This window comes from Physella acuta, unplaced genomic scaffold, assembly GCF_028476545.2.
Source record: "Physella acuta isolate Inbredline_101_S28 unplaced genomic scaffold, ASM2847654v3 ptg000379l, whole genome shotgun sequence".
In the NCBI taxonomy this organism is placed as follows: Eukaryota; Metazoa; Mollusca; class Gastropoda; family Physidae; genus Physella; species Physella acuta.
In genome coordinates this window covers 344,761-360,611 of record NW_026731898.1, presented here as the reverse complement: position 1 = coordinate 360,611, position 15,851 = coordinate 344,761, and the positions used below count along the sequence as shown (strand labels likewise).

General features: G+C 38.2%; 1 protein-coding gene across 1 annotated transcript; it reads right to left on the bottom strand.

The window, feature by feature from the left end:
* Positions 1 to 2,991: 2,991 nt before the first annotated feature.
* LOC131941983 (uncharacterized) lies at positions 2,992 to 13,857 on the bottom strand. The gene is made up of 12 exons (XM_059301622.1): positions 13,852 to 13,857; positions 12,930 to 13,075; positions 11,829 to 11,976; positions 10,807 to 10,959; positions 10,404 to 10,524; positions 9,881 to 9,963; positions 8,921 to 9,094; positions 7,981 to 8,084; positions 7,611 to 7,800; positions 6,180 to 6,380; positions 4,449 to 4,622; positions 2,992 to 3,453 (listed from the first exon to the last, which is right to left on the bottom strand). The coding sequence occupies exons 1-12, from the start codon at positions 13,855 to 13,857 to the stop codon at positions 3,265 to 3,267; spliced, it is 1,689 nt and encodes a 562-aa protein (XP_059157605.1). The 3' UTR covers positions 2,992 to 3,264.
* Between the last annotated feature and the right edge of the window lie 1,994 nt (positions 13,858 to 15,851).

Here is a 15,851-nt window from a genome sequence, read left to right as displayed (position 1 = left end):
GTCTGTTGTTTTTTTTTTTTGTTTTTTTTTATTATATATATAAAGTTCTATAAAAAAATCAGTCTCAATGCAATTTTTTAAAATTTACAATAGTTAAACAGTATATTGATCACAAACATTCATTAAGATGGTTTTATCGTAACATCCATAAACTATCCTCATTCACATACAGCCTCCCTTTGCTAGTCTTTTCTATACTAATTTTTTTTTTAACTAGTCTACGACACATGTACAGTTAAGGTGAATAATTAGAAATGGACATCAATTAAAATCTGTAGATTAAATGTCTAAATTAGTGTAAAGATGTGTGGATGATTTTGCTTTCATACCCTTGATCTGTGCAATGTATTTTTTCAAATTCTGCATTGGCCTTGAATTGTCAACTTTCTGCAAAAATAGGCGTGCATATTTTGTTTTTTTTGCCTTGACATTTAAGAATACAGACACCATGACACTTCATTGTGTGTGTGTGTCTTGTTGGTCTTGAGGTGTCCATTGTGCTATATTTATTATTGTGTTAATAATAGACTTGAGCATCAAGCCACCCATTGCACTAGTTTCCATGGTTATGTAGACTTGGGCTTAAACCCACCTACTGCACTAGTTTCCATGATTGTATAGACAAGATAAACACTGCTAGTTTTCATAAATGTATTGCATCCAGCCATGTCTTTCATGTTGTGTGTATATCTGTTGCACTCAAATTCTTAGATACATTTTCTTCCATAAGACTTGAGTTAAAAAACTTGCTAATGTTAAATATATATATATATATATATATATATATATATATATATATATATATATATATATATATATACATGTTCCGGTATGTATATTTTCCTTTTGTGTGTAAGTTAACTGCCGCATGTTCTGGGTATAGTTTCTGTGCAGTTGATAGGTTGTGCTACTGGCCATGGCAGTAATGTTACCAACACCATTGTGTACCCCATACTTTAAAGTTTAATATCATGAATGTTGGTACTGCCATTCAAATAGCAATTGGTTACTCTTAAATCAGTATTGCTGGTCATTTTTTTAAATTTTGAGTTAATTAAGAAAAAACAGATCAACAAAATTGTATGCTACCACTGTGTGACTTTGAAATACATTTTTTTTTAAAACAATGTTCTGCGTTTCTGCAATAATATGAAATAATGTGTAAAAAAACATTGAACTGTTAATTTAAGTTTGTATGATTGTGATATAACTGATGATACTTGGTTTGTTATTCCTCTTATTAGGGATCTTTTCTTGTTCATTTTACTGTTTTGTTGCTTTGAAATGTTTCTAAACATTTATTTTAAAAAGAACAATGTTGATCATTGGTTTATAAATTTTTTTTAACCTTTTGATTGTGTAAAAAATAGTTAAGGACGTGTTCTATTTTTGAGTTTCAAAAAAATGGGTTTAGTGAATAGTTACCTAGTTTTTTTTTTAGGTTTATTCTTTTATATACAAAATCCCATAATATAAAAAATGATCAATTTTTATAATACATTTTTAGCGCAAGTTCAACACATTTACTGAATGGTTGACTATAGGTCTGTGAAAAGGTATTGTTGACTGTAGTTCTATGGAAGGTAAACTGAATGGTTAACTGTAGGTCTAGGAAAGATAAACTTGACTGAATGGTTGACTGCATATTTATGAAAGGTAGCCATTACTGTAAGAGATACACTTGACTTAAAAGCTGACTAATTATTGATTAAAGTGACTCTAGCTGACAGATTGAAGTCTCTATAGTGCAATTTTTATTTTAGAAAATGTCAAAGGTTGGTGTGAAGTACTCAGCTTCTAGATATTGATTCTGTTTTTTTTTTTTCTTGTACAATTTTTTTTTTAATGAGCTATAAATTGATATTTTTAAAAAAACTTATAAATTATACAGTTGTTATGTGGTATATCAACAGTAGCCAGTATAAAAATTAAATTATTTTTGACAACTTGTGACATCTCCACTCATGGCAAGTTAATATTTTATTTTCTGTAGGTTGGAGAATTTTAAATTAAATTGGTTAACTGCAAGCATGATGCTAGCAGTATAAAAATAGTTGGCCATTAACTTTATGACAACACAGCTGCACTTGTCAATGACAAACTTGTATTCTGCAACAAATTTTTATTGTTGGTTTGTATCCTAAAAGATTTGTTGCTGCAAACCAAAGTTCTGATTACAACATTGATCATAATTCCATTCTCTTTAAGTTCTTTTAACTAGGATCAAAACTAAAAATTTAAAAACTGAACTCCTGTGATACTCAGAAAAGAAAAAAAACAATTTTGTTTCTTTTCTTTGTGTGGTTTCAAATTTTATAGTTAACTCATACTTAGGACAAGAAATAATAATATTCAGTTTGTGACTTAGTTTTTGATTCACATTGACAACTTTTTTCACATTTATTGTTATAGATAAGCAGCTGATTTTTAAAGACTTTGTTGGTTTTTTTTTAATATAGACAGCTTTGTTAAATATATGACCATGACACTGAAAACCTGTAGGGTTGTGTTGTTTAAAATATTTCACCACAGCATTTGGGTGGTTTTTTTTTATGACATCTGCTTAAATATATTTTTCCCTACCTATATTTAAAATTAACTGAGCTATTTTTCAAATTTTAGTTTCCGTTCTGTAACACGACTCTGATTTTCATATACAACAGTTTATAAAAATAACTGTTGTATCATATTCATTATTGTGGCACTTTTTAATTTTATGCTGAGAATTCTCTCCCCTTGCATGAGTTACCTCCCATGCTCTTTTGCTGTCTTCATATCCCTAGCCTGGCTGTATTGTGATATTATTTCAGTCGTGTGACCTACAATACATATCATACAAACTATGGCTTGGCTACACATTCCATCCACATTTAGACTAGGAACTCGCCAGTTGAAACAAAATAAAGCATTCATTCTGTCCCCCATCCCATCACCCTCTTTAGTCATGACAAGTTAGTGAAAATAAAAAAAGCTGAAATCGATTTTTTTTTTGTGTCGTTTATTATTGTGATGTTTAATATTGTTTCACTTAACTACATTTTTTTATTGACCAATTTAGGTTAATTACAAAATTTTCTTAGCATTTCTATGGTTTTGTTGTCAATTCTTTATAAATGGAACTCTTTTTAATGGAACTGTTTCTTGAAAATGCGTATCCGATGACAATGCAAACATAGTTAATGTTCAGTCTAACTAAATATTACATTAGTCATTAAAATTTAGCCGAAACGATTTCAACATAACAGGATATAAATAGATGTGTTTCTAGATATCAGGTGCCGTTGTAGTTGTCAGCGTTTTCATAAAGTCACGGATGGCGTTGACCTCCTTCCATACGGCACTGCCCTCCCCGTGGATGGGGTGGATGGGGTACCTCAGCCTCACCTCCCCCACACCGTCTATTTTAGGCAGGATGCATCTGGTTCCAGTGGCGGTGACGTCAACAACTTTACCCTAAATTTTGAATTTCACATTTATAAAGAATGTAAATATTTAAAAAATAGTACTTAAGGCTATATCCGAGTTAACAAAAAAAAATATGAATTTGATAATCTATAATTCTCTTCTTGGAGACGATAGAAAACACCAAGCTGTAAGCGCGCCTCCTAGCAGCCCCCTCTCTTCCTCTCTAGGCATATCGCTACCACCCCCACCCCCACATGGTCTGGTGAGATGTGGTTCACGCTAAATATTTACAATCGTAGAGCTGGATTTAGTGACGGCTATAGGGACATATAATTTAGTTTCAAACGATTTTAAATTTAGGGAAGGAACTAAAAGGAGGCTGCTATCACGGAGGGGGGGGGGGGGGAGAGGATAGGAGTTGGGGAAAGGAGGGTTTTAGTGTTTTAAAGCAAATATTTTCAGTGGCAGCATTCAAATTATGAATTACTGAAAAGTAGAAAATAAAACAACTAAATGGCGTATGATTCGCCGCGGGTCGGCTCGTATATCATATTCTCCTATCTTCGCCTCAGTTTCAGGAAAAACGAGAGGTTTCAATATTACTACTGCCCGATTGAACTGGAGTTGCTAACACCCTTACTGCTACATTTAAACATAGGCTAAGAGAAAGTTTAAATAACTCCTGCTTTATGTTGTTGTCTAATATTACATACAATTAAAAATGCTAGGTGCTGAGATATCAGCAAATAATATAATATTTCAGTACTTGTAACTTGATCGAGATTTTTTTTTTTTTGGAAAACAGATTATATTCTTCTTCAAACAATAGAAAGTGAATTACGTAGTGGAAAAAAGTACCAGAAATGCAAAAATGGTGTCTATAATAATTAATTTTCGTGCACCCCAAAGATGGGTGAGTGGAGAGGAAAGCAGAGTGTAAGAGTACATCAACTACCCGCACCCCCTTTATGTGCACCATCCCCATCCCGAATTATACTCACTCCCTTCACAGCGCTATAACTCCTACATCTACAAACACTGACCTCTGTAGTCTTCATCTTGACCAATGGCTCGATGGTGTCTGCCACGTCAGCCTGCACGGCTGGACCGTTGAAAAACGTCACTGGGGTCTGGTAAAAGGTCATGAAGTTCATGCCGTTGAAGGCCGTGGCGGCCGTCTTCCCATCCTGGTTAGGGTCATAGGTCACGTCAGGGTTCTTGATGACGAGGAGATCATAAAATGATGGTTAGTTCAAATGCAAAAGTAGATCTAGTCTGTGAGTTCAGAGGGCTAAACACACAAACACACACACACACACACACACATATATATATATATATATATATATATATATATATATATATATATATATATATATATATATATATATATATATATATAAAGTGGGGGCCGTGGCGGCCGTCTTCCCATCTTGGTTAGGGTCATAGGTCACGTCAGGGTTCTTGGTAACGTGGCAGAGATAAAAAAAATGATGGTTAGTTCAAATGAATAAGTAGATCTACTTTGTGAGTTCTGAAGGCTACATAATATATAAATGTATAGGGGGTGGGGGTTAAGCCTTCATTTCCCTCCTAAGATCAGCCAAAAGATCTGCTAATATTTAATAAGAAAACGACATTTAAAAATTACAAATACACAAAGGATTTTACTTTTTGATAGATATTTTTTTGGGGGGGGGGGGGGAGAGGTTAAGCCACCACCAGCCCCTTCTCTTTTGCCCATACTCTCTAAACACACTCTATGCGCGTGGTTTAGTATGTAGATTATTGGTAAAGTTTAGTGCATAGATTATTCGTTTAATTAGGTATTAAAGTGTACCGGTTATGGTAAAAGTGTTAATTTGGAATCAGTCTCTTCCAGGCAAATCGTCTTAGGCCATTCCCCCCTCCCCCTCCCGGAGATAAAAGTCTGGAAGAAAAACTGTTTTGAATGACTTAGAGTCTATTGCTTAGGTCAGGGGTCGGCAACCTGCGGCTCTTTTGATGTCAAGTTGCGGCTCTTCAGCTCCATGCACAAATTTTAATAATTATTTTATTTTTATTTCCAAAACTCATTAAAAAATTAGTCTGCAACACTCTGTAATAAACGACATAACAATAGTATAAACAATAAACATTCACTATTCTATTAGAATATGTTTAGTTACTCCCTATCTCAGTGTACTTCCTATTACATTGTCCATTCCGAATTGAAATATTCAACTTCACAAAGAAACTAAACCAGCTAAGTATAAAACTGAAAGGAAAATCTAGCCTATGTCTTGCTTGAAAAGGTGGTTTGTTTCGAAAAATTTTTTTTTTTTTTGTTGAATAAATGATGAGCGGTAAATTACTTAATTACGAAAAATCTGAAAAAAATATCGTTATGAAACCAATGCTTCTATTCAATCACTTCAGCATTAATATAAACATTTTAAAATTATTTATTTATATATATATATATATATATATATATATATATATATATATATATATATATATATATATATATATATATATATATATATATATATAGTATGATATTTGTTTAGGATTATATATGTACTAAACAAATATACTATTGACATAAAAATTTTAGTTGCTCTTTAAAAACCGGGTAATGTTGTAAATTGTAACTTTTGGCTCTTTCGTCTCAAAAGGTTGCCGACCCGTGGTAGTTTCTAATTTTAGATTGATCAAAATAAAATAAAAAGAGGGTGTGCTGGCATCAGACACCTGGGTCCAAACACCCCCCCCCCCTCTCCAACACCGACCTGGTTGTAGGCGATGTTGTAAGGGTTCCACTTGAGCAGGGGCGTCAGGTAAACGATCTCCATGGGGATGGCATAGGAGACCCGGGTGCTGTACTTGGTGCAGACCCCGCTCTTGCAGTCGTCCATCGTCATTGGTACGATCTTGTCACGTGAGTTGACGGCGACGAATAGAAATTGGTCCGAGTAGCCGCGGTGGGTAAGCTGTGTATGGGGAGAAGTAAGGAGAATAAAGGGGTACCCGTTTCATCAAACCCGGTACCCGCGTATTTAACCCTGGCACCCATTGATACAATTATTTCACAAAGGTCGCAACATAGATAACCGAGTTCCCACTTAATAAGATGCGGGGCCCTCTTAGTTTACGGAGGTACCCGTTAAACCCACTAACCTTACCGAGGTACCCACTTAACGAAGTCCACACTTATCTTACCGAAGTCAACACTGAACCTATCAAGGTCCCCACTAAACTTGACAATTTCACAATTTTCAATTACTGAGGTTCAAACTATCTTTATTGATGTCCCCACTAAACTTACCGATGTCCCCACTAAACAAAGGTTCCCACTAAACATAATGAGGTCCCCACTAAACTTACCGAGGTACCAACTTAACATACCTAGGACCCACTTATCGAGGTCCCCACTAAACATATCAAGGTTCCACACTAAACATACCGAGGTGTGCCCTAAACGTACTGAGGTCCCCACTTAACTTACCGAGGTCCCCACAAAACTTGCTGAGACCCCCACTAAACTAACCGAGGTCCCCCACTTAATATACCAAGGTCCCCACTTAACTTACCGAGGTCCCCACTAAACTTGCCGAGGTCCCTACTTAACTTACCGAGGTCCCCACTTAACTTACCGAGGTCCCCACTTAACTTAACGAGGTTCCCACTAAACTTACCGAGGTCCCCACTTAACTTGCCGAGGTCCCCACTTAACTTACCGAGGTCCCCACTTAACTTACCGAGGTCCCCACTTAACTTACCGAGGCCCCCACTAAACTTACCAAGGTCCCCACTTAACTTAACGAGGTTCCCACTAAACTTGCCGAGGTCCCTACTTAACTTACCGAGGTCCCGACTTAACTTACCGAGGTCCCCACTTAACTTACCGAGGTCCCCACTTAAATTAACGAGGTTCCCAGTAAACTTACCGAGGTCCCCACTTAACTTGCCGAGGTCCCCACTTAACTTACCGAGGTCCCCACTTAACTTGCCGAGGTCCCCACTTAACTTACCGAGGTCCCCACTTAACTTACCGAGGTCCCCACTTAACTTACCGAGGCTTCCACTAAACTTACCAAGGTCCCCACTTAACTTAACGAGGTTCCCACTAAACTTAACGAGGTCCCCACCTAACTTACCGAGGTCCCCACTTAACTTACCGAGGTCCCCACTTAACTAACCGAGGTCCCCACCTAACTTACCGAGGTCCCCATGGCCCCATTCTTGGCAAAGTTGTACCACCTGTGGTAGTACGAGGACCTGAGTGGGGACTTGGTGCCGTCAGCCGTGTACAGGGGAGCGCCGTAGTTCTCCTTGACGTCCGCGGCAGGTACGTTGTCCAGTCCAGGGATGACCTGCATGATCTTGTCGTAGATGTTAAAATCGCTTTTACTGAAATATCACCAATTTTAAAATAAATATACGTCATCTTCAATCTCAATACTTAAGAATGGGCATACCCTCTCCCTCGACGTCCACACGAAGCTTGGAGTGTCGTGAAATGCGATACCATCTTTATATACAGTGGGTGGGACTAATAGATACAAACAGGATAAAAACCACAAACTGTACATTTGATCAGAGTCCAATTCGTTGAGTTGGAACCTGGCACCTCGAGTCTTGAGTACCCCAGCCGTGTCCAGGCCTTGACTGGTGCTCCAAGACAAGTCCTCCCTCTGTTTCAACAATAGAGGTTATAATTTGTTGATCAAGTCCTAGTAATAGAAACGTTATCGAACCGCGGGGGGGGGGGGGGGGGTTATGACATACGTGATGATTTTTTGTGGGGGGTGGAGGTATGTGAAACAGGAAACGATACATTTTGTAATTAACAAAATAATTAATTTATAAAACTTTGCCAATTAATTTACGGAGAAAAAAAAACCACCGAATTAACATTAACTTTACGATGTACAAAATTAATTATAAAGACACCGATGCAATAGGGGTAGGGGGGTGACACCAATTCAATAAAATTTTAAAATATAAGCTACTGCATAAACAATGTTTTATCTAGTAAAAATTTTAAGAAATTAAATGGAATTGTATACACAATAGTTGTTGACGGTGGATAGGTTGACACCCTCAATTACTGCACCAAAAAGACATTTCGAAATTACTAGAACCCCTACCTGTTTGAGATATTTAGTGGGGAAATCGAAGGGACTCAAAAACTGATATTCTTCAAATATTTTGTGAGGAAATCGAAGGGACTCAAAAACTGATATTCTTCAAATATTTTGTGAGGAAATCGAAGGGACTCAAAAACTGATATTCTTCAAATATTTTGTGAGGAAATCGAAGGGACTCAAAAACTGATATTCTTCAAATATTTTGTGAGGAAATCGAAGGGACTCAAAAACTGATATTCTTCAAATATTTTGTGAGGAAATCGAAGCCATTAGAAAACCAAACTAATTAATTAAAATATTTTTTAAGGAGATCGAAGGGATTCAAAAATTAATATTGTTGAAATATTTTATATGGAGATCGTATGTATTTTAACACCAACCTGTTTGAGATATTTGGTGGGGATGTCAAAAGGAATCGGGTAACAGAGCACCCTGTAGTTCCATTGCCCGTAGACGGGGACTCCTGTGGTCGAGTCCATGTACATGATTTTACGGGGGTGGAAGGCTATGTTCTCAAAGTTGTCCTTGATGCCGGTATAGGCCATGTAACGCACCTGAAACCAACATACAACATAAAATAGATCAATTCATACAAAGATGTAACTGTTTTAACGTATTAGAGAAAAGATGTGGTCGAATGGTAGAGCGTTTGGCTGTAGCCCAGAGGTCTTTAGTTGGGATCTCGTTTCGGACTTGTGACTGTAAGACGTCCCTGAGTCCACCCAGCTATGAATTTAAAATGTTATATATTTCGTGAAATGAGCTGGTTGAAAATGTAGATCTATGTCAAATTCAATCGCTTTTTCCTACCCATTGTTTCAAAATTATGTGATTGTTATTGTTCCGTAACAAATTATCTCAAGGACAAATGATTGAAAATGTATTCGAATCGACAAAAATAATTCTAAAAACTAAAAGTGCTTTGAGAAAATTTTGTTTGAGATCATTTGTCAAGGATATTATTTGTTTTTATAAATTTTGTCATGAGATCATTTGTCCGTGAGATCCGTTTGTCATTAAGATATTTTGTCTGGGATCATTTTTCTGTCACCGATTCTTAGTGGTATCCACCTTTCTTGTGTCACTATTAACGCCTTTTCTTTAACAGTCTCTTAAGATGTCGACAATGTCCTGAATTTGAGTCTAATTTAGACTCTGATTCACCGCGATTTTCCTTACAAGGATTACCTGCTGTGGTGTGTGGGCTAGCGAATCTTAACAATGGTATAAACTTAAATCTTAATCACAATTTATAGAACGAATATTGTATGGTATTTTATTCTCAGAACTACGCAATTTTTTATGTCAGAGGAACGGAAGTTAAAGAAACGTTGACCTACTTTCTGCATGAGGTCATCCCAGTTACTGGCATCCAGGCGGTGCCGGTCACTCTGGAACGGTTCGGTTATTTCCGTCGTCAAATCTGTAGGTGACGTAAAAGTTAATTTTAAAAAAAAGCAATTATCAAACTGTGATTCTGTTTACGAAAAATGGTAGTAAAACACTTGCCCAAGTCATCCCAACACGCAAACGTCCGTGTGGGATAAAAGACTTCGAGTAAACGGAATTAGGCATAACAACTTTTTTATCAATTTTTTTGGTAAAAGTGAATGTTAATAATAAACGTAACTCAGAACTAGCTTTTAAAAAATTGGTACGGGCCTATAGCAAATTATAACAGACATTTGGAAATAACAACTGGTCTTTAGCAAAGAGAACTCGCATTTAACAAGGAGAAGTGATTTTTACAAAAGAGAAATAATTCTTAACAAATGAAAACTGACGTTTAATAAATGAGAACTGACCTATAACAAAAAAAACTGTCCTATCCATAAGACTTGACCTATAAGAAAAAGAACTGACCTTTAAGCCACATGCCCTCCATGTAGCAGATCACGGGCTTGAAGTAGTTCTTGTAGTTTCTCAGTGTGGAGTTTTGTGTGGCGAACGCCTTGAACCATTCTTTCATCTCCAGGATTTGTTCCTGTCACAGCAGACAGAAGATGTTGGTCAATGGGAAGATAGAAGGCGATACAAGTTGAGAAAACACGCAACATATATTTGTATATGTGTGTGTGGGAGTTTGATGGTGGAAACATATCCACACTGTTGTAGGACATTAGTTGCTATCGCCATTATGTCTCAGATAGCGGCACTATAGAACAGGACTTTGATACATACCGCTACTGTGGCATAGGAATTTGATACATACCAGCACTGTGGCATAGGACTTTGATACATACACGGAATGTGGCACATGACTCACCGCTACTGTGGCTTTGCTTGTGACTTCCGGTGGCACCTCAGGGTATGGTATATCTTCCAACGCTCCAAAACTAGTGTTGGTGGTCGAGGGACGGACCAGCTTAAAGTCCAGATGACGGGTTCGAAACTCCACGCCGTTGATGACAGCGGCGATCTGAAAGACGAGATTTGGTTAAGTTTCAAAAACTATCAGGTTAAGCCAAGTTTTTTTCTTAAATTAATAAGGTCGGATGATGTTCTATATCACTGCGTTAACTTAGCTATGGTCGACGTGTTTTTTTTTATAGTCATAAAAGCCCATCGTAAATAAACAGTCAATTTATCTTCACAAATCTTTACATTACAAATTCCCCTCTCCCAAAAGTACAAGCAAGCTTTCATTATAAACACAAACTGCCCTCAACACACACCTCCAACATCAAAACCTCCCCCATCACACACATACCCCATCACACACCTCCCCCTTCACCCACCTCCCCCTTCACCCACCTCCCCCACCACACACCTCCCCCATGACTCACCTCCCCCACCACTTACCTCCCCCGCCACACACCTCCCCCATTACCCACCTCCCCCATTACCCACCTCCCCCATCACACCCATCACCCACCTCCCCCATCACAAACCACCCCCATCAGCCACCTCCCCCATCACACCCATCACACACCTCCACCATCACTCACCTCCCCCATCACCCACCTCCCCCATCACACCCATCACCCACCTCCCCCATCACAAACCACCCCCATCAGCCACCTCCCCCATCACACCCATCACACACCTCCACCATCACACACCTCCACCATCACCCACCTCCCCCATCACCCACCTCCCCCATCACACCCATCACCCACCTCCCCCATCACAAACCACCCCCATCAGCCACCTCCCCCATCACACCCATCACACACCTCCACCATCACACACCTCCCCCATCACCCACCTCCCCCATCACCCACCTCCCCCATCCCCCACCTCCCCCATCATACACCTCCCCCATCACCCACCTCCCCCATCACCCACCTCCCCCATCCCCAGAGTCCTGATGTAATCACTGTGATCATGAATGCCAGCAGCACTGTAGTCCAGATGTGAAGAACCGTAGTAGTTTCTCGAGCCTTCTGTGTCATGTCGGAGTTGTTTGATACCAGACTGGCCGTCGGTTCGGATCCTGCATAGAGGATATTCATATATCATGTAACATGAGTATATATATATATATATATATATATATATATATATATATATATATATATATATATATATATATATATACATATATATATACATATATATATATATATATATATATATACATATATATATATATATATATATATATATATATATATATATATGTATATATATATATATGTTCTTGTGTCCAAATAGGAGTTTTAATTTGTTGATCGAACGCGACGAACCTAAACTGAAATTATTTTTATATAGATAAATAATTCTTAATAGGCGGCGTGGTCGTGTTGTTAGAGTATTTGATTACTGACTCAAATGACCGAGTTCTTTTCTCCTACTAGACTACGTGTAGCGTCATTAAGTCCTCCCAACTTTGATGTGTATGGGAATTCAAATCTGTTGGACTACACAACCGCTTATATCCGACATTTATAAAAAAAAACACAGCAAAAGCAGAAAAAAAAAATCTCTTATAATAATAATAATAGTTCGTTTGGACTACGTACCATGGTATATCGGAAATAAATAATGAAAAATAGCTTAACACAGGGGTCGGCAACCTTTTGAGACGGAAGAGCCAAAAGCTACAATCTACAAAATTTCCCAGACTTTAAAGAGCCACTAACATTTGTATGTGTATTTCGGTAGTGGAAAGCATGGAACAATTGCCACGGGGCTTGCCACATCACAGCCCCACAGCTGTCCATGTACACTCTACACCACCTATTCTCATTGTTTTTTATTTAGTTTAAAGTTGTTTTTAATTTTCCAGTATAATTTTTTTTTTGGAGTTTTGAAAATAAAAAAAATATAATTATTATGGAACTGGAGAGACGCATATTGACATCAAAAGAGCCGCATGCTGCTCGCGAGCCGCAGGTTGCCGACCCCTGGCCTAACTAGATGAAGGGTTGAAGCTTCTCTACCAACCTTTCCTCGACGAACTCCTGTAGAATCATCGTTTGCTTGACCAGTGTGTTCAGTTGGTCCTGTTGAGCGTTCAACTTTGCTAGAACTTCCGGGTCAATGACCGCCCCGCCCAGTGCCACAAGAGACAGTACCAAAACAATCTGCGACTATAAAAAAAGAATTGGGTCAAGGTCACAATGTTAAAAGTCACAAGGTGTTGTTAGGCAACATTTTTATGTAATAATTAAAAAAAAAAACGGTTTAATTAAATTATTGTTCGTTATGTTCACCTAAGGCCATAAACTGTTGGGTTTGTGTTGATTATCAAGAGAAATTATAAATTGTTTTTTTCGGTTATACAAAATCGCTGAAAAGTTGATACAGAACTACAAGTTTGATACGATACTTGTATATGAAATTACATCAACCTAGCTGTAACGATACTCGAATTATCGTGTTTACAGACACACATGCACACATACATACACACATAAGAATACGGACAAAATTGCAAAACTATTATTTTTCCGAAACGTCGAGATATCTGTGAAAATCTTGATTTTGATTTTTTTGCACGATTACAATACTTCCTGTATACTTTGAATACGAAAAAGTAAAAAGAAGACGGATCTGGAGTCCCACATATCCTAAGAATGAATCCCTATAATATCGCAGGAATGTCGCTAAGGGGAGAAAATAGCAGGGAAGGCCTAAGGAAACATAAAGGCGCACGGCGGAAAAACAGCTGTCATGGGGGACTGCCAGGAAAATTGCCAATGATCGACAAAAGTGGAGGGAGCTTTATGTGGCGGTCCAGTATGCCTTGGGCACACAAAAAGGAAAAGGAAAGTGATGAGGGTAATAATTCTACTACAATGAAGAACAAAAAAAAATGTGACAAACCGGACGACATCACACACAGGTTCAGGCGTATTGTACTTACGTTCATGACTGGTCCGCTCAAGCTTTCTGCTAAACGTTGCATCAAACGTTCACTTTTATACTGCTCACAGCTAGATCCACACGATGCACCATCGATTAGTTGACGCGTGTCTAATCGGTATTCGGATAAAGGCATCAGTCAGAATACAGAAAGGGGTCGGTGCGGTCGAGACGGTAAAGCTCATGGTTGCTAAACCGAAAAGTCTCCAGTTCGAACCCTCGGGCTGATGAGGCTCGTTAGCTGGGGACAGCCACTCTTCTAGGAGAGACAACTCCAAAATCAAACAACTGCTACCTTGTAGTTTGTTCTTGGTTGGACAAAGGATATAATCCAAAAAGAAAAGTAGGCTGAAATCGGAGTCAATGGCCTCAATGGCGCATAACCAATTGACACGTATCCTGAATTGTGTTGGAGGGGGATCCATTCCAACACTAAAAATTAAGAACAGATTAGAGACAGATAATATAGTTTTTAAACGATTTGAAACTAAGGGGAGGTAGCAAGATAAAGAACTATCCTTCGCTATATCAGATTGCTGTGTCTGTAGTTTGTGGTCACAGACGGCTGCAGTAGCGTAGCGAGGGGGGGGGGGGGGGGGGCGGGGAGGGACATATGTCCCCGGGCGCCGACCTTAAGGGGCGCCAAAATGGGTTGGAAAAATAAATTGAAAGGTTGAGGGGGGTGAAAATCGAAAGTTTGAGGGGGGGGGGTGCAAATCGAAAAGTTTGTCCCCGGGCGCCGGGAAGGGTCGCTACGCCTCTGGACGGCTGCATTCAAGGAGCAGAAAATCGTCTTTTAGATATCGCGAGCTACTGATGATGTTTTGAAAGCAAATATTTTTAGTCGTGTCAACTTCATCAATAGGAAATCGCTAAAAAGTGGAAAATAAAACCAATAGTAAAAAATAGAAGAAAAAAAAAACAAATATAAAAAAAAGAAAATTAAACTAATCTGAGGGGTCGGCGTGGTCGAGTCGGTAAAGCTCATGGTTGCTAAACTGAAAAGTCTCGAGTTCGAACCCTCGGGCAGATAAGGCTCGCTAGATAACTCCAAAATCAAACAACTGCTACCTTGTAATTTGTTCTTGGTTGGACAAAGGCTATAGAAGCACATCCAAAAAGAAAAGCATGCTGAAATCGGAGTCAATGGCCTCAATGGCGCATAACCAGTTGACACGTAATCCTTAATTGTGATGGAAGCATGGTAGAGTCGTCAAAAGCTCATGGTTGATAAATTCGAAAAAAAAAGTTTCGAGTTTAAACTCTCTGGCAGATAAGGCTCGATCCCTCCCGACCCTAAAAATTAAGGACGAAGAAGAAGAAACTAATTAGCTTTATTTAATAAAATATTTATATTAAATTATATGCTCATGAGATCTTTTTTATTTTTTAGCGAAAAAAGTATTTACTTTTATCACATTTTACACCTGCTGATTCTTACAGCTAGTAATAATCTATTAAGACATTATCTATCATTCAATGAGTCTATTCACACGTCTGAACGTGCTATTCGTACTATTTAAAACTGTCTATTCACACGTCTTAACGTGCTATTCGAACCATATACAACTGTCTATTCACACATCTTAACCTGTTATTCGTATATAGAACTGTCTATTCACACATCTTAACGTGCTATTCGTACTATATAGAACTGTCTATTCACACGTCTTTGCTTTTATTACAACATTAAATCTCCAATTCTGATTTCTCTTAAATATCAACTGCCATACCTCAACAGTATAGTCTTTCACACCTCAACTGCCTATTCTCACGCGTACCCCTCGACTATCCCCACGATCAAAAACGTAGAAAATGACGGCATCTGTCGCTAGTAAAACAAAGGGCGGCTACTCGAGCTTAACATGTAAAAATAAAACTGTTGAACTAGGTACAGGCGCGATCAATGGCGAGAACATACAGGCATACATACACCTGCATAGGTGTGCTTTCATCTGGTTAATTAATTACTCATTAGTTATCAGGCAAAATCGTCAACAG

Coding starts and splice junctions, on each gene's coding strand:
- LOC131941983 (XM_059301622.1), bottom strand. Junction 10,525..10,806: donor CAAGCAAAGCCACAGTAGCG/GTGAGTCATGTG, acceptor CTGCTGTGACAG/GAACAAATCCTGGAGATGAA. Junction 4,623..6,179: donor ACAACATCGCCTACAACCAG/GTCGGTGTTGGA, acceptor CTCGTCATCAAG/AACCCTGACGTGACCTATGA.